The sequence below is a fragment of the Ursus americanus genome, chromosome 20 (assembly GCF_024610735.1).
Source record: "Ursus americanus isolate L20-20 chromosome 20, mUrsAme1.1.p, whole genome shotgun sequence".
Classification (NCBI taxonomy): domain Eukaryota; kingdom Metazoa; phylum Chordata; class Mammalia; order Carnivora; family Ursidae; genus Ursus; species Ursus americanus.
This window is the reverse complement of record NC_142146.1, coordinates 47,578,007-47,598,141: the sequence shown is the minus strand read 5'-3', so window position 1 is coordinate 47,598,141 and position 20,135 is coordinate 47,578,007. Positions and strand designations below refer to the sequence as shown.

The 20,135-nt window shown below is 41.2% G+C and overlaps 1 protein-coding gene across 1 annotated transcript; it reads right to left on the bottom strand.

Moving 5' to 3' along the window:
* Positions 1–13,818: 13,818 nt before the first annotated feature.
* RAP2B (RAP2B, member of RAS oncogene family) lies at positions 13,819–16,322 on the bottom strand. Its single transcript, XM_045812289.2, has one exon. It carries the CDS (start codon positions 15,863–15,865, stop codon positions 15,314–15,316), a length of 552 nt encoding a protein of 183 aa, XP_045668245.1. The 5' UTR covers positions 15,866–16,322; the 3' UTR covers positions 13,819–15,313.
* Between the last annotated feature and the right edge of the window lie 3,813 nt (positions 16,323–20,135).

Genomic DNA, 20,135 nt, shown 5'->3' with positions numbered 1-20,135 from the left:
ATGCAATTACATGATTTGTGCTGAGGGGTCTGAGTTTTTCATGTAATCATTCAAGAATGCAAAGTAGATTAATTAAATTTGGGAGGAAATCTATCCTGATCACCATTCAAAAGAAGATTAATATATTTTCTCTAATTTACAGAATTAGAGAACTTAATCATGGATTTATGGATAAAGCACTCACACTTCTGAAATAGAAGTGAATTACCAGCAGCCCGAGAACTCCCAGCCTGTGATCTCCATTAGTTGTCTCCCAGTACATATTTTAATTCCCTACTCTCAGCGACGTGGTAAGTTTTGTTCGCGCCACAATTGGTCATCTATCAAGGAGGTATTAACAGAGAAAAGTGCTTTTGTAATAGAAGATCTTTTGCTCTGAGAACCCGTTATCAGGAAGATGGTATTAGTAAGCTTTAGGATTGCCTTTTCAAAATGATACTGTGACTGAAATATTGCTTTTATATACAGATCAGATCTTTATACACAAAATAGAATGCTTGGTGGTTCAAAACTGGGATCGTAAGTGTAAAGAATATGCCTGATTTGGGATAAGAAATTAAAATACAGGATCACCAAGTTATCAATTCCTCACTCTTGTGGTTTTTCTTAAAATCACTGCAAGCTCACGCAGGCGTCCTCTCTTCAGGGTGTCCCGGAGGCAGTCTGCAGTGGAGATTATATTGAATTATTGAGACTTGACAAGCTGGTTTTATTTCCATTTCAGCCATTAGCTAACTTCATTGGTCAAATCATATTTCTGGGCATTAGTATTACCATCTTTAACCTGAAGTGATCGATTATATCGGTGATTCTCAAGTTGAGAACCTGGACAAACAGCATCAGAATCCCCTGGGAATTTGTGAGAAATGCTACTTCCCAGGCCTTCTATCCTGACCACATGAGAAAGTCTGGGTGGGGGTTCAGCAATATGTGTTTTAACAAGCCAGCCAAATGATTCTGATGTACTCAAATTTGGAGACCATTGGATTATGTGATTTCAGAAGTTTTTCTAACTGTGAGATAATTAGCAAGTAGAATGACTTACATATGAGCTTAAGTCAAAGACTTCCTAAATTAGGTCAAAGATTTTGTCTTTCTTAGCCCCAGAACCTAGAATACCTCAATGAATGAATGCGTGATTGGGATATCATCGCCATGGTAAAGTAGCCTCCTCTCCCCTGAAATCCCAATTACACTTTACCTGTGACTATTTTATGGCAAAAGTCATCCTTTTATTATTGTTGACCTGTTATTACGTTCACTTGCATATATGTCTTATCTTTTCTATAAAGCAGGCACCATTCACAGTAGGTTTTCCTTCCCATAGAACAGTGGTTCTCAGACTTTACCATGAATACAAGTATATGGAGGGAGCATTAAAACACAGATTGTTGAGTCCCAACCTTAGAGTTTCAGATAGAGCAGGTCTGAGGTGGGACCTGCGTTTTTAAGAAGGTAATGCTGGTGCTGCTGGTCTGGGGATCTCACTTTGAGAAACACTATCACAGAGCAAACCCTTTTGGGCACGTGGATGACCTCTGGTGGAGCCAACAGAAAGCTTATAGTGTTTGCTCAGAGTAAGGAATTAAATCAGTTAAGTTTTAAGATATTTTTAAATTTTAACAAGAAGCCTAAAACACATATAGAACAGATACACCTATATGTTTATAATATGTATACTATTTACATGTGAGCTATTTTTCTAAGTAGGAGCACTTAGTACTAACAGTCTTTGATAGACACAACATAGTGTATCCTTTTTATTATTCTTTTTCTAAAAGGTATATTACTCTTTACAAACTTTTTTGGGGGGGCTGGGATCAAACTGTTTCATCGAGAGACTTCACAGGAGGGTCAAATGGCTGGGAGAACAGTGAGATTTGAAGTCCTGCACCTGGCTGGGATCTCCCCAGCTTCACGGACACCAAAAAACTAAGAAACTTCTTAAAAATCTTAAGGGTAGTAAATGAGATTATTTTTAACATGTTGTAGTATGAAAATTCAATTTGTTTCTACTAGTTTACATATTTCTAGGTGCTCTCTCAAGTGAATTACTTTATAGGTTTCTTGAAAAGTTTTGAAACTATTGCTTAGACAGCAATTCTCTTCAGTACCGGTTAGTCAAAAATACTCTAAATCCGAAGAGACCTGAGTTTCATTCAGCAAATAGGCTTAGGAAGACACAGGGAGGAGAAGTTGAGTCATAGGTTAGAAATAATCCAGGCAAACATGACCGGGGTGAACAGTACTAAGTTTTGATCTTTTTTTTTTTTTTATGGTTTTTTAATTTGAGGGGGGGGGAGGGGCAAAGGGCAAGGGAGGGAGAGAATCTCAAGCAGACTCCCCACTGAGTGTGGAGCCTAATGCGGGGCCTGATCTCAGAACCTTGAAATCATGACCTGAGCTGAAACCAAGAGTCTGGCACTTAACCAACTCCACCACCCAGGTGCCCCAATACTACCAAGTTTAGTAAGAGTCTGCCATTCAGAAAAATAGAATTCTAGGTGTTCAAATTGAAAAGATAAAGTAATTTAAGAAACAAATGTCTAACATAAGAAAATTCCAGTATGTGATAATAGAAATTGGAAGTGTCAGCTACTTGTTATTGTATTATAAAATACTTTATCCATTTTCAAATGATTCAGAGATGGGCATTAAAAAGTAAGTTTCTTAATTTCACCTTAAATATGATTAAATTTGGGGTGCCTGGGTGGCTCGGTCGAGCGTCTGACTCTTGGTTCCAGCTCAGGTCATGGTCCCAGGGTCGTGAGGTTGAGCCCTTTGTAGGGCTCTGCATGCAGCGCTGAGTCTGCTTATCCTTCTCCCTCTCCCTCTGCTCCTCCCTCCACTCACTCTCTCTCTCTCAAATAAATATATAAAATCTCAAAAAAATGATTAATTTTTTAAAAGATTTTCTTTATTTATTCATGAGAGACAGAGACAGAGATAGAGAGAGAGGGAGGCAGAGGCAAAGGGAGAAGTGGGACTTGATCCCAGGACCCTGGGTTCATGACCTGAGCCAAAGGCAGACACTTAATCATCTGAACCACCCAGGCACCCCATATGATTAAATTTGTATATTAGTAATCTCATAATCATATCCATTGCCTAAACCGAGGCATACCTGCATTTGGAAAACCAATGCAAAGCAGGGTGCAGGTTTATAACAAAATATACTAATTTCCCAAAAGTTCTGTTTGGAACCCTTTTGATTTTGTTCCTGACAAGTTTACAGAAAATTAAGTCCCATGAACACTATCATAGCATTGCTATTCCAAACTATAAATTTTCAGGATTAATGAATAAAAGAAGAGGCCACAAGTTTCATTCTTTAATGTTTGCCTGCAGTTGATGCAGAACTTTGAAATATTCTAACTTTTCTGGTAATTGTAACCTATTTTTAGGGTTCTAGTCAAACTTACTTCCTTTCCTCTTGTGACTAATTCATTCATTCATTCATTCATTCATTCATTCATTCATTCAACTGTTGATTCATGCCAGCTTCTCTTCTAGGCAGTGGGGATAAAAGATGAGTCTTGACCTTACAGACTTAACTTGCAGTGGAGGGAATCAGTAATAAAATTCAGTGTATAAACATATTACATATATTAAAGGCACAGACGGATTCTTATTCTTGGTACAGTGCTTATTTGGTGTTCAATATTTAATTGACTATATGAATGCATTCTTCATGGTTTATAGATAGTTAAAATAAGGGTAATGAGTTAAAGAAATATTTGACCTCATCATCTTATATAATACAGTATTCTAACTAAATTTTCTAGTAATTATTTTTTGAGACTCTAATATCAGTTAAGAAACTTCATTCATGCATATTATACATCATAAATTTAAATGTGCATTTTGACATAATTATTTTTTCCTGATTCAAAATGTAGAATATTATGGTTGAAATCCTAAGTAAATCCTTCTTCTATTACTTAGCAATCCTCCTGTTTTCAGTCTGCAGATTCACAAACACAGCATCAATCTCCACCTTCCTCCACCTTCTATTCCCAGAAACCACACACTTAATCTAAAGAAAGATGAAAGTTAATTAGAGTTATATTGCATATATTAACCATGGCTTGAAGCAGGGAGTTATGTAAGAGAGTAAATTATGGTTGCTATAGGAACCATACTTTAGTATTTGGGGCAAAAGCTTTAACTCTATTCAGGTCAACTATATTTTAAAGACTAATACCAAGAGAAAAATACTCTGAAAGATCAATTTTTTAAATAACAAACTTAAAGATTTTATTTTTGCTCTAAAATGCATATAAAGAATAGCCAAGAAAATACTTGTTTCACAAATTGAATAAAGAAATGAAATCTCAGTGGCACTGATATTGACAACAATCGTAAAATTCCTCAGTTTCTCTACTATAGTCCTTATTTGTGTCCTACTGCTTAAGGAAACCGGACACTATACGAAGTTTGTATTCTGATAGTAGAAATGTAAAAATCATGTCCCTGTAATGTCTTTAAGTTCTGATATGCAATACTTTAAATATATATTTGAAATTAATTGCAGACAACAAAATCTGTTCATATTTTCTAGCAAATGAAAGACTGTTTTTAATAGTCAAAATGGGCAGACTTGGGAAGTCAGGGGGAAAAAAAAGAATTTGGATAGTGAGAAAATTTTTGTAATAAGAAACTTGGTGATTCTCACTGTGTGGCACTAAGTCATCATTTTCATCATGAAGTTTTTTTAATTGCATATTAAAATGACTAAACAGAAATAACTTTCTAGGAAGCCAACATTTTGTTTATTTATTTCTAGTGTGTTATTACTGTATACAGTATCCAAAATTGTTAACAGCAAAATGGCACTATAGTCCCCCTATGCATGCATTTTTGATGCTTCCCTATAAGCTAGTGCACATTAATTATATTACTTGTAATTAAGAGGGCAAATACTTTGCCAAAAAACACCACCACCATGATAAATCCAAACAACTACTGTATGACTTTTGGGTAATTCACATGCATGCTTTTTTTCTATTCATAAATGCTACTCCTCTGAGGAAAAGGTTAAAAAGAAAATTTGTTAGTAATTTGCTACAAAATGTAGAGAGCCTTCATGCTAGTACTTTAAGAAAATAATTACTTTTTTTTTCAAATAGTAGTCAAATGCTAATTAATCAAAGAAAAGGGTGAATTTCATTTCCATCGAAAACACTGCATTGAAAAATCATTCTAAGCTCTAAAAGGTAAACACAAATAATGACATTGCAAAAACATCCTACACAATTAATTTATATGTTTAAATTTATGAATACATATATTTTCTTGGCTACTGGCTACAGTGATTCATAACTGAATATTTCTCTCATTATAAACTTTTTAATTAGAAAGAAAACATAATGCTCCCCAAAGCCATTAAAAGCTAGAGATAAGGGGAAAAAAATGTTGCAGAACAGCACAGGTTATAAAAGAAGAAAAGGAGTGTAAGAAAAACAGGAAATTTAGATAAACCAAACCTGTTTTCTCTATCTTAACCGTGATCACATTGCCAATTAAATCTGATGTTTCCATTTTCAGTTTAATGTAAAGATACTACAGAGAATGAAATATTTCTATTAATTCATTCTAATACAAGATTATTCTTAAATTTGAAAAGCAAGTTCGAGAATCACCCAAACCACTCATCCACTGTCACCAAACAATACTTTTTATTATACAAAATTATTTCATTTACTGCCTACCTTTCTTACAGAGCCTCTTCTGGCTGATTAGAGCCTTTTGATGGGCTAGAGATTGTTCTCACTCAGTTACAAAACTGTTACATCTCCTACTCACTAGGAACATTAGGAAATGTAGAGTCACAATCGTCTTACCCCTAGGGTGTCTAATTGTCTGGTTGCTTAAAGTTTTTAGGGGTATATTGCACAGGTTTTAACATATCTATTCCGTTTAAAACTTAAAAACAAAAACAACCATGTCTGGTTCAGAATAAATCAAATATCCATGGTCACTGAGTTAATTCCACATTAATGACCTTGCTGACAGGATACTTAATGCTGTGTTTCAGGGGTTGGCAGCCACAGCATATGTGCTGGCTGGAGATTGCAGATTCCAGAGGCACTTCATTACAAAGCAATCACCACTGCCTCTGCTGTCCCCTTCTTGACAGCCTAGCTAAGGGATTTGGACACAGGTAGGTGCGTGCAGTCAACCAGCAGGAGTCCACCCTGGACAAACTCAGTCATTTGTTCTGAAGGTAGCTAAGAAAAAGGAAGGAAGGAAAGGGAGGGAGGGGAAGGAGGGAGGGACGGAGGAATTGCAAAAGGCAAAATAAAGAGGGACAGGATGCATAAAACACATCCTTTCTCCCCCAAAGTGAGGAGTCCAGATGTTGAACAGGGGCCTGGATAAACAGGGAAGAGATTGTGAGGTGAAGTGGAGGAAACTGAGTAAGGCTGAAAACCTCCCAGATGTCTCCCAATGACGGTCTAAGGGACCCCAAACCAAACTAGAACATTGTTGCCCTTGACCTCCTTTGCAGGACTCCTCCTACACATCTGGGTCCCTCTACTTAGTCATCAGCATGCCCTAAGGTGCTCTTGGACTCTCCAAGTTCATCATGCCAACCAAAGCACACCTTCCTTTTAAATCATATTCCTTTTCCTTCCAGGTAACTAAAATCTCAATCCCTGAATACTGTGTTTTTCTCTTCCATGTGGATTTAATGAGCTGATCAAAGTGATATGTCCCAAGCACAAGAGAGAATATTGATATTTTAATAGAAAAGCATTAACTGTAATGCTCTGGAATAAGGAAAGGTTTTTTGTTTGTTTTTTTATCTTGGATTCCACAATAGTTTCTTGGAGTAAGGGAAGTCTTAAAAGTTTCCTATAGGTTCAACCTTTCTCTGCTCTGATTTATGCCTGCCTCCTCCATCTCTACGTGGCCAAGTCCAGAGCAATGGCTCTCAACCAGGGGCTTTTATGCCGCTGGCCCCAAGGAATGGTTTGGCAATATCTGCAGATCTTTTTGATTGTCTCGGCTGGGTTGAGGGGCTTCTGTCAGCATCTAGGGGTGTAGAGGCCGGGGATGCCGCTAAACATTCTAAGATGCACAGGACAGCAGCCATCCACAGAAAAGAATCATCAAGCCCAAAATGTTAATAGTCCTGAGGTTGAGAAACCCTGAGTTAGAGTCAAATTTATTACCGTAGCATTATCATGCCATCCCATAGACTTCTTCACCCTCGGCTGGTAGCAGAACTAAGCCTCAGTAAATCCTGAGTCACAGTGAATCACAAATCTGAGCACGAGGAAATGCTCTGTACCGGAGGCATGCAGGAGTGGGGGTGTGGGCTGGGGAACAGTTCCACCTCAGCCGGCCCTGCCCTTCATTCCCCTCCGCTCCATCAAGCTTGCAGGCCTGAGCAACAAGGGCACCAGACCGCCTGCTGAACGCTGCCCAGATGACTAAGGAAGATATTTTATTGCTCTTCCCACTATTTATGCTTCCTCGACAACAAAATAAGTGCTGGTTTGTACAAATATGCAGGAAAAACAGTTTTGTTCTTTGGGTTAAGTTTGTGTTTGCTGTTGTCTCTGCCTTTCCGGGTAAAAGATTCTCTTTAAAAAAAAAATGCATTTGGGCTATTTCTCATTTTTTGACCTCTGCTCAAGATTAGTGAGGAAGAAGAGATGGTCTGGAAATATTTTTAGGCGGTCCTAAGAACATTAAGATGAATATTCCTATGATTGAATTTTTTAAAAAACTTCCTTCATTAGTTTTTTAAAATGAAGCACAGAGGCTATGCCCAAACCTGAAAGTAATATCTGTTTAGGGGGCAGCTTTCTCTAACTAGCTGGGTCTTTCTCACTCTGGACCTCAAACAGCGTGAAAAAGACGTCCCTCTTTACACTGTTACACAGAAAACACATTTGTATAGCCGTTAGGTAATCAGTTCTTAGATTTTTTTTTTATCAATTAATACAGATTACATTTGTAACAGAGAAAACCATTTGCATAAACCATATGTGAATGAATGCTATACAAAAAGAAAAATAACAGATACTATGACAAAATAAAGCTAAGTAACCGCACTCAGAGTAAAGAACTGCAAACTCAAGCCTTTTTCTACTAGGTGATAAATAATGTTGAAATCAAACTCAGAAAAAGACTTTCGCAATTCTCTTACCCACTTACAATGTAGAATGCAAAACTATCTAAAATATATTTTAAAATATATTTTGTTGACATATATGGTCATATAGAATTATGCTAGTACAGATCTCTATAGAGGCTCTTTCCTTGAATATTATTCAATATAATGTTAGTCTTTAAAGAGAATGTTTAAAAATATTATATTAATATGTATAATATTAAATAACATTAAAATATTCTGAATTCATGACTAAAACCAAATTTTGAAAACTTTTTATAAATGGTCAGATAGGTGTAAAATATTAAGACCTTCACTTTCACTATAAAACTATATGTAGTAAATTTGCATCTCATAAATGGTTCTATAATCAGATTAAAAAAATAAGCAGTGAAGTACCTTCAGATGAGTTATTCTGCTATCTCTGTAGTTCTCTAACTTTCAACATTAAAAAGTATGTTGTTAATTCAGGAGATAGTTTACATAAAACAGTCACTAGAAATCATCTTGCAAACTGCAGGAGGTTAATAATTACAATTCCCTTCAATTCCTATGGTTTTCCAGTAATTGCTATTATTGTTACCTCGTACAGCTTTTTGCCCAACACTTCCTTCTCAGAGCTGATTGCCTTCTTCCAATAAGTACCAAAGGCATAAGAACCAGAGCCTTTGTATAAAATTACTATAAGCTTAACAAACATAAAGCGTCCACTTATGTCTTTGGCACACTCATTTTTAGAAGAGTATCTCCTACAAAAGAGATATCTTACCCTGAATCTTTTTGGCGTGAAGAACCCCAAAAGACTGTATGCCAACAATTGCTTTTTTCTTAAAATAATATAATCTAAATCGTATTTTCCTTTTTTGTTTCATTTAAAAATTTTTTGTAAACAGTGAATACAAATCTCATGTCTTTTCCTCCATTTCCCTCTCTTTCCTTTGACATGAAAATATGGAAGCAACCTGATCTCCTATTTCTAAATGTTCAATTTTAGCTAACCTCAAAAAGGAAGTGGGAAACGACACACAAAATTACAGTTTCACGTGCAAGAAAACAACTATTAGTTACTCAAACCTCATGGGATCCATTTTTATTTGCAATATCCACATACCTTTCAATTTACCTACTCTACTTGTCTGCCAGACAGACCCACAGTATTATATTATAATTGATGGCACATGCAGCTGCACTTTTCCATATACTCCTTTTGTTTAATATATGCTATTTTCCCAGCTTACAATGACAAAAGGACAATATTGTTACTCCTTTGCCTGGCTTCCTCCTATTTAAGCATTAGTCCTTACGCCACCGCTAATAGTATGTGCTCAACAAATGCTTATTGAATAATGAATGAATCAGTTTCAGCTATGTATATGAATTTCCACTGCAAACATATTCTTAACAATCAAGAAATAATCTCGGGCTATTTTTGGGCACCTGTATTCTGAAGGCATGAATAATCTTTCTCTTTTCTATTCAAAAAAACAGTGTGTTTGTTACATTTGCACAATTAACACAAATTAGCCAACCAAACATACTCAAACATCTGATAAACTTAGCCATACATAATTTTGTCAGATAATTTATTTTAAAAATATTGTTTAGTCAACTGGACCAAAAAAGCACATAATTTCTGTTCTCTTCTAAGAAAACATTTCCTCAAAGATTTCTGTTTAAAACCAAAGGAAGGGGCGCCTGGGTGGCACAGCGGTTAAAGCGTCTGCCTTCGGCTCAGGGCGTGATCCCGGCGTTCCGGGTTCGAGCCCCACGTCAGGCTCCTCCTCTATGAGCCTGCTTCTTCCTCTCCCACTCCCCCTGCTTGTGTTCCCTCTCTCACTGGCTGTCTCTATCTCTGTCAAATAAATAAATAAATAAATCTTTAAAAAAAATAAAAAAAAATAAAAAAATAAAAATAAAACCAAAGGAAGACTACAAATAGCTGCGCCCTCCAATTTACAAAACAGATTAACTCTCATTCTTCCAAAAGATTGAGATGCGTAAGAAGACAAGATGTGTGGCAGGTTTCTGGTATGCACTATTCCAGAATGAATGACTCTGTAACCACAGGACACAAAACGGATTCCTGGGAAGCCCGGCTAAGAAACTGAGTGTATTTACATACACACACATGACACATACATGTGCTTACCATGACGCGAAGACTTACATTCTCTAGCTTGTTTTGTTTTGTGTTTTTTTAGAATCCTTGCTGGGATATGTGGAACGTTAAAATCCTTGCTTTTTAATCTTGAAACAAAGAGAAGACAAATACTAAGACATTCTTTTCAAAATTTTTGAGGGGAAGAAAAGTTGATTCTGATTATTTAGGCCATGCTCCTATTCTTCCCATTTTAGTCAACTTCTGAAGTTAACACTGAAAACCACAGCCAAATTGTTCACATGATAAAGTGAAAACGGTTAAACACTCTACCTGTAACGTGTCTCTACAGTTCCATGCTCCACAGTTTAATAGTCCGACTGTAAATGGTCTATGCCCTCTTCACCTATAAATTTCAATTAAGCTTATTTTATGACTTTGTGGTAGGTAGCATTCTAAAATGTGTGACATGGGCCTGTGTCCCTAAATGTCTTGGTGGCTCTTGATATGGTACTCATTTGGAGTTTGGCCTGTTTTATTGGTTTTCAAAGTGTGTTCCCTGCAACAGTAATATCAACATCACCTGGAATCTTGTTAGAAATGAAAAGTATTGGGGCGCCTGGGTAGCGCAGTCGTTAGGCGTCTGCTTTCGGCTCAGGGCGTGATCCCGGCGTTCCGGGATCGAGTCCCACATCGGGCTCCTCCGCTATGAGCCTGCTTCTTCCTCTCCCACTCCCCCTGCTTGTGTTCCCTCTCTCGCTGGCTGTCTATCTCTGTCAAATAAATAAATAAATAATCTTAAAAAAAAAAAAAAAGAAATGAAAAGTATGAGCTCATACCGAGTCATACTAAATAAGAAACTAGAAGGCCCAGCAGTATCTGTTTTAACCTCCAGGTGATTTTGATATGTAGACAAGTTTAAAAACCTCTGGCTAGATAATCCTAAAGCCTTCTCAAACCATCAAAATCCATTGATTTTAAATCAGATATATCTTCTGGAACTAGCACCACGTTCAGTCAAATGCACTCAATTATTCCTAGTGGTCTGAGTAAAATCTCATAATAAAAAATACCACATTCTATTAGTAGTATTTAGAAATTTGCTGTATTTTCACAAGGACAACATTTATATTAGCAAGCTTTTCCCAATTAAGTGGACAGTGTGACAAATGTTAGAGATCATTTTAACTAACACTGGTGATCTCTAAATTAAATCGTTGCTTCCTTTATAAGTAGGCGGCTTATTCCAGCTTTTGTGAAAAGTAAATATATACTTTTTGTGACATCTTGCATCTATTTCTCAACGTCAGCTGTTACAAGCAGTGTTCTCTCACTTTCCCACCCTACCTGTGAGAAATACTGGACTTGGACTCAAAAAGTGCAATGACATGCTAGAGAAAACATTTATGAAACTACCAGAACAGGCCAAAGAAATGAGCCATTTTCTGATCCCCTCCTGCAGAAAAGGTTAACTAGTCAGGAAGCACGAAGCCTCATATTTTTAAAGAATTCTAACCCCAAACAGATCTGATCCTAAAATGTGATTCAGTGAAGTTTATTTCTAATTTTAACAGCCCAGAAATTGTTTTACTTAAGCCATAAATCCCAAACATGACAATGTTAAGACTTCCAATGGTGATACCTTCTATTTTTCTGAGGTTCTTACCAAAGGAGGACAAAAATAATCCTTTGAGATGACAGAAAGCTTGGATGACAGGGACCAAAAGGAAAAGCTGTTAGAAAACAGCAGGGGTCAAATTTAAAAGTTAACTTTTGCTCTCCAAGATAAAGGTTCCTTTCCCACCCAGTTTCTGTTGGGGCAGGCGATTGCCTTACGGCAAACTTGCCTTTAACGCTCTCACGTCAACCCAACTTTTTCATGGAAACAAATGAGCCTATCTTTTCACACCTTATTACTACAAGGGGCTCTTACTAGCCAAATAAGCGGACATATTCTTTAAAACAGTGCCCTCAATGTCTCTCAATTTTGTCAGGAAAATAATGGAGAAAGCTACAAAACCCAGAACTACTACATTTCTGCTCCAGGCACACACACGAAATTGCTTTCATTGAGAATCCAGAAAGCACTTATTTTCCAGTACTCAGTAAAAGCATATGAAAATCTGCCCTGGCATCTCAGACCTATAAAGTATTTAGTCATGCAAGTGACTAAATCCTGTGTGAAGATGATTAATGCACCCAGCAACCTAGTTCGTTTCCAATTTGTCGTTTTCAAATATTCCCTTTCAGGAATATATACTTATCTTAAGTTAGCTAGATATTTGGCAGCACTTTATGTCAAAAGGTTTCTTAAAAAAAAAAAAAAAAAGCCGTAAGAAACAGTCACCAAATGCCTTTTTAAAAAAATCCTTCACATAGTACTTGGTATAGCTCTTCAGAATTTTCAACACTTTAGATCTACCGAAATTTACTCAAATCAAGACTTAGTATTTGCGAAGACATAAATTTGAGTTTTCTTAATTTCTAATTTATCCTATACATACTGCCTTTCAACTGAGTGATTCTAAGCTTACATGAGATCAAAAATGAAAAAAAAAAATGGCCACAGGACTGTCACAGGCCAATTCTCTATTCCTCCTCCAAGCTGGAAGAATGAAGGTTACCTGGGCAAAGGACACAACATTTTAAGGCAAGATGTTAATACAGCTTTAGAGATGCCTGTGGCCTGTAACTTCTTTTGGCTTTCCCAGCAGAAGACCTACGCTTCACAGCTAAGGTGTATCACGTGCTCTTGATGTGTAGTCATATACTTTCTTTTACTCTACAGAGGTTATATTAGTAAAGCGGCCCTTAACTGAAATAAAATAGAAGAAGCTCACACTGCCTCCTACTGTTGGGAGGAAAATTTCATGAGGTCAAAATGGTCCGCAAATTGCAATTTAATGGGAGTAGGGGGTTTATCTTAAGTTTTTTCTCTTTTTTAATATAATGATCTATTTTCAAATCAAAACCTCAAGTATTAAGATACTCTCTGCAACCCATATAAATGTACTCCAGAAAACACTACTACATATGACTTCAGGATTGGAAATCATTTTCCTCAAACACGTTTTTGACTTGGTATGTGATGTAATTAAACAAAACAAAACATTAAAAAAAGAAGAAAGAAAGAAAGAAAGAAAGAAAGAAAGAAAGAAAGAAAGAAAGAAAGAAAGGAAGAGGGAAAAAGAAAGAAAGAAAGAAAGAAAGAAAGAAAGAAAGAAAGAAAGAAAGAAAGAAAGAAAGAAAGTTAAAAGCGCTGCCCTACCTGGCCAGGTGATTGGTGACTTTACCAATTCTAAGGCAGTATTAGCAGTTGGTTTCTCCCCTTCCCTACCCACAGTGAGCTAAACTACTCCCTGTCAGCACAACAGATTCAATATCCAGCTTATCTTGTAGTCACCTGATAATGGCCATACCCCCCAGGGCTTCCTAGACCTTTATGATTTTTCTTCCATATTTAAGGAGTTGGAAGTAATGTCACCCAACTTGTCACTGAGGTATTTCTGTTCGGGGCATCATGCATCTGCCCCTATCCACCTCAGCCAGGGTACTATCTTAAATCACTGAATATGAAACACAGAAACACAAACAATAGTTTTGGGTTTGTTTCTTTAAAAATGACATTTGTATTAAAAGTCTTAAAATGAAGAGACAATGATTAAACGCGTGTCTGGAATTAAAAATTACAATTAGTTAGAATTCTCTTGGTACATCACAACAGTAAAATTTTGCTCTTTGCTTCTGGAGGAACACCCTAGAACAGATAACCAAAATTTTTTAAAAAAATAATATAAAAGGGGAGCTAAATACCTGAACATTTGAACAAAATGAAGCAAAATAAGAAAGAAAGGGAAAAAAACCAACCCATTGCAAGACATGGAAATTACATTTTAAAGGCTGGAAATAATAAAGAAATTCACCAAACAACAGGCCCTATTGTCCTGGCTCCTTCAGGAAGATTACAGAAAGGAAACTAGGAAGTGGTCTGGGGAATAGCAGATTCTGGGATATGGTGGGAAGTTCACAGGTTGGCACCGGCTGGAACAGCTGAGTTTTGAAGGCACTCTGCAGACACAGGGGTGCTGGGGGCCCTGAATCACATTTTTGAAGTCTTTGTACTGTATTTTAAAGAGCTAGTCATCAAAACCTGTCACTGCCAACCAAAAAGAACAAAAGGCTAAACTTAAAAAAAAAAAAAAAAACAACACACACACACACACAATAGTACACACAAAAATGTGCAGATCTGTAACATTTTTTTCACAGCTGATTAAAAAAAAAATACTACCGTTCTCCCCCAGACTCCCCTTTGATACAGTAGGTAAACAAAATAGATTTTTTTTCCACAAATATCAGCAGACACTTTCTGGCACCCCACACTGTATTGGCATCAGTGTTTACAGTCCCAGTTCAGATGTGCATACTTCAGATTGGATACACTGTAACAAGAATCCAACTTTGCATAGACATCCTTAGAATCACAATCAGTCACAGGGTTGCCCTTCCAAGCTGGCAGAAAAGGAACCCGATCTTAATTTCCAGCTACTCCTGGAAAACAAGGAAAAAACAAAAGTTTCTTCCCTTCCTCCTGCTCCTTCATTTGGTTCTCCCGGACTTCCTTCCATGTATTTAAAACTTGGAACTAGAAAAGGGTTGTTGGGGGAAAAAACAAACAAAAAAATTCCCCCCTCCTCTTCCACCTTCTCCCCGTACTCTTCCTCCCCACCCCATTTTTTTTTTTTTTTTCCAGGCTGAAACTTTCGCTTGCCGGTGTCAAGCTGCCAATACAGCGCCCTAACGGCTATTTAAACGGGGAAATATGCGTCAACCAAAATCAATGAGAAACGTACATGCTTCCAAGAGCCACATTTCCACCGGGTCTCGGATGGTGAGTACGGGGCACCCCTTCGGACACGGGGTGGAGGCAGGGGACGCCGGCCGCAGAGGCCAGCCGGGCTCCCGGGACACCCCGGCCAATGCAAAGTCGTCTCCAATCTCAAAGCAAGAAGAGAAATCACATTTAGAGAGTCGGGTGCGTTTGGCTTTTGTGCGCAGAGCGCGGCCGGCGCGCGGCAGCCGCGGGCGCCTCAGAGGATCACGCAGGCCGAGCAGCAGCCCTCGTCGCCGTTGGGCTGAGCCGCGTAGTTCATCTGCCGCACAATCTCTGCGAACAGCTCGTCCACCGAGGCTTTGTTTTTGGCCGACGTCTCCATGAAGGGGCAGCTCCACTCCTCGGCCAGGGCCTTGCCCTCGCCGTACGAGACCTCTCGCTCGCCCTCCAGGTCCACCTTGTTACCCACCAGGATCATGGGCACACGCTCGTACCGCTTCACGCGGATGATCTGGTCCCGCATGGGCTTGATGTCCTGGAAGCTCTGCTGGTTGACGAGGCTATAGACAAGGATGAAGCCCTGGCCGTTCTTGATGTACAGGTCCCGCATGGACGCGAACTGCTCGGTGCCCGCCGTGTCCAGGATCTCCAGCACCGACGGCGACGAGTCCACCTCAATCTCCTTGCGGTAGAAGTCCTCGATGGTGGGGTCGTACTTCTCGATGAAGGAGCCGGTCACGAACTGCACGGTGAGCGCGGACTTGCCCACGCCGCCCGAGCCCAGCACCACCACTTTGTACTCTCTCATGGCTCCGTCGGCGCTCTCGCCGCGCCTGCCGCGGCCCCGTCGGGGCTGCGCGCCGGAGAAAGCCTGGGCTTGGCGGCTGGACGACCTCTCCTCTTCCTCAGCCTTGCAGGAAAAACCTAGGAGAGAGTGGCTAGGGAGCGCAGGGCTCAGAAATCACCAAACGGCGGCCGGCGAAGGCGGCGGCGCGTCTCTGGGGCGCGGGTCCGGGGCCCCGCAGCAGCCCGCGGCGGCAGCGGTAGCCTTGGCGGCGGACCGGGAGGACAATGCCGGCAGCCTCTGCGAGGCGACGGTTGCAGCTCTTCGCCGCGGCCGCCCTGGAGGGCGAGGAGGTGGTGGCGGTGGGCTGCGGAGGTGGCTGCTAATTGCGCGCCGGACCGGGACGCGCGTGGCATGAGTCCCCGTAGAGCGTGCGCCCACCGCCGCGGCCCATCGCGCTCTCTCTCCCGCAGCCTCCGCGGGGCGAGGGCTTCCTACTCGCCGCGCGCAGCCCGGCCCTCCCCGCCCCGGCGAGCATGCCCAGTGCGCCGACGGCCGCGCCCGCCCGGTCCGCCGCTCCTGGTTTTCCGGGGGGCCGGGCGGGGGAGGAGCTGAGGGTGGGGCTAAGGATTTGAGTCTAGTGGAGCGGATTGCGAGAGGCTCTAGTCCAGAAGCTGGATGAGAAATGTGTGGGAGTGTGTAGGTGTTTGAGGGGTGCTGGGAAAGCTCAGGTGAGACGATGAAGGTGTGGGAGGGTGGGTTCGTGCATAAGGGCGGTGGCTCTGCGAGAAGCGTGTGGGCGCGGTGGCCCGCTCCCGTAATGGGTTGGGCTGTGCTCTTGCCGACTCCCCTTATCAAAAGCTCGTGGACTCCACTCTCCGAGGCCCCAGCGAGTGTGCGTCGTCTCAGGGCCGGAGACCCAAAGGGCATTTGAGTGCGAGAGTAGCGGGTGGGGCATCTTTGCCCACCCACGGCGCAGCTTTTTCTAAACCCTTCGCCACGGAAACACTACTCGGCTTTCTCTGGCCACTCCTCCTGCAGTTCATCTCCTGGACAAAGAAAACAGGAACTCTGGGCTTCAAATACTGTCCCAACCCGGGAAAGGGTAGCCTCTCGAGACCGGAGCGCTCTCCGGCTGAGACTTGGCGGGTCCCACCCACGTCCCCACTGGGCTGGGGCGGAAACCCGGAGGTCGGACTCAAACCCAATCCAAAAGTCGTGGCGGCGCCTGCCGCTAGTCAGGGCATGCTCAGTGGGCAGAACAGGTTTTCGGGCTTAGAAATAGGAAGCTTTTGCACCACACACCCACACTCCAGCTCAAATTACCTCTCCCAGACTCGGGGCCCATTGGTTCCGGGGCGCAAATCTCACACCCCTAACTGTTGTTTCATTGGCTACCGCCAAGGTTTTACCAGTTTGGATTGCTTCATTGGCTAAAAAGTAGCCTCGGCTCATGATTGGTTATTTATAGAGATTGAGTTGAGAGGCGGAGGCACAGCTGTTCTTTCTCTGCTGCTCCCCCGCCCCCTTCCTCCCACTTCCCCAACCTAGTCGTTTTGAAGCTCAGAGTGAAAAAATAAGAGGAATTTAGGCGGAGAGCTCAGAGCTAAATATAGTTCTTTGTTGGTGTTTTCGAGAGAGTCTGACTTCGCAGTGCCCAGTCACGACTGTCCCTTAAAGGGAGCAGAAAGGTCTAGTTACAATTCTTGGTCCACAAGCAACAACAAAGTTTCCAAGTGTTTTGCAGGGAGGGAAGTGGGGGGACTAGGGTGTGGAAATGGGCCACTTTGAGTTCGTGTCACCCGGAGGGGTGGGGGGATGCCCAGGCTTGCCCTTATAAAACGTCTTCGTTTTGGGCGGGCAATCTGCAAATTTGGCTGGGCTCGCACTCACGGGAGGTGCGAGGAAGATGTCTCGACTTGCTCTGAGTCTCCCTCCCTCCTCGCGGAGGAGAGATGTCAAGACCTGTCAGAAGACTCAGCGAAGCTTGCGTGAGCCCTTAAGTGAAGCGGGTAGGAGGGGACTGAGCTGCGTCAACCTGGGCTCCGAGTCTTGCCTTTTTTATCCGATGCTACTTCCCACTCCCCTTGCGCATCAGACAGACGAACCAGGCTGTGTGCTAACGTTTGGTTTCAGTTCCTTAGTCCCGCCGTGACTCATGGCCACGTTTCCGAGTTAACCTTTCCCGATCTCCTGGCTGTAGCTCAGAATCTGCTGCGGCGTGAAGTCCCCCGCCACCCGACCCGGCGGGACGTGGGCGGCAGCCACCGCCTTGGATGGGGTGGGTGGTGCCCACCCCTGCCCCTGGCCCCACTATTTCGTGGAAAGAACCGTTTAACCTTGACTATCAGAGAGCCTGGCTAAAACTATGCTTATATAATTCTCCAGAAAAACCTCCCAGAGGCACGTTCACCTAATGCAGCTGAAGAGAACCCCCGCAATATTTATTTGCCCAGCATTTAATGTCTGCCAAACGTTTTACATGTCTCGTATACCCCACATAATAATTATATCTGTTTTAAAGATGAAGAAACTGAGGTCCTGGGATGTTGGGTAACTTGTTCGCGATTTCACAGCTAGTGAGTGGCCGAGCTAGGATCCCAGCCCAGGTGTTTAGCTGCAGAACCTGGTTTGTAACTACTGAGCCATATTACCTTCTCACAAGAAAGTTCCCGCATTTTGCTCTTTCTTAGGTTCAGTTTTCAGGTAGTGTGATCAGACTGTCTCTTAAATCCAAGCAAGAGGGACCCCTGCCCTGTGGTTCTCCTCTTGTAATGCCCCCTCCCACGGGGTCAAGGAACCTGAGACCTATTCTAGACCATGCTCCAGGGAGTCAGAATTCTGGAATCAGCTTTCCCTTCCTGACCCCTTTCCACCCTCCTCCTTGGAAGAACCCAGGAATTCATGATTCACACCGGGCCATCCAGGTTCTTGCAAAGAGGTATTTGTCAGGGTGGGAGGATGGATCAATCATATTTTGTTAACAGTTCCTTATTTTGATTTATCACTTAAATACTTAGGTTACTGCTATGCGGGCCTCTCTTTGTCCTCTTGCCCACAAATACCAGGAGTGGTTCTCAGTATGACATAGAACAAAATATTTCTCCTTACAGGTCTCATATCTAATCTCAAGAACTGGTTATCAATTATTATTTGCAGGTCCCTTGGCTCTCCTGACTTTAGTTTCCTGGTCTATAAAATGGTGATAATAAAATTTGCCTTACCCACCGAGCTTCATGAGGAATCTTGGAGAAAATCTAGTGACCAAACCCCTCATTTTGCATCAGAGAGAACTGACCAGAATTAGAACTCTGGTGTCCTGGCTATACTTTGCATGGTGCCAGCCTGTCCTCAGGGATAATAATTAACAGATAATGGATGGAAACATGCTTTTAAAGCTGCAGTGCCCCATAAATGCATGACAATTACTACCTTGACCCAGGTAGCCCGACAGCCCCATCTAGAAGATACCACCCTCAGGACTTCAGGTAGTTATGTGGATGGGTATTATTGAATCTTGGTGCGAGTACCAGAAAGATGCCATAGTTTAAATACTTTCTACTAGGGATTCTTCAATAGTAATTCTTACTACATGCAGATGGTCTCCCACAAAGATTTGCACTAGGGCTTTGGGACTCAAAATGAAGTAAGGAAATTGCTGATGCACAAATTTTTAAGGTTGGTCACTTCCACCTATAAAATCTGTTAGATGTCTTTGCCTCATTTATGGCATGAATCATTATCTATCCTGTACCATAATTATTTACATGTCTGTGTCTTGTCACCCAGCACCGTGTGAATGCCTTGAGGGCAGAGTCCATATCTGGCTTATCTTTGGAGCCACCTCTGTTCCTCATAACACCTAGTACAGTGCCTACATGGGAGGCCCTCCATCAGTATTTATTGATGAATATATGAATCACATTTTATTCCTTTTCCAAATTCCGCTTGTAGTAGAAGATTATATTAATCCTCGGTGAGACATAACACTTCCTGGATCCTTAGAAAAATGTATACTAATGTTTCAGTCTCTCTGAGTCATAAAAATGACTTTTAGGATGAGCAGAGCCTACCCTAATTTGGGTGGAAGCACAAAATCAGTGTGGTCTTGAAGAAAAATACCAAAGCGCCCAATGGATAAACCCTTTCTCTGAAGACGACTTAATTTTGCACATAACATGAAAAGACATTTCTAGAAAACAATCTAATGTAAAAGTTACCAGGTAAGGACTGCTTAACCGTTCACAACGTGTGTTGCATGAACAAGGGTACCATCCCTTGGCCTTTGCTCACA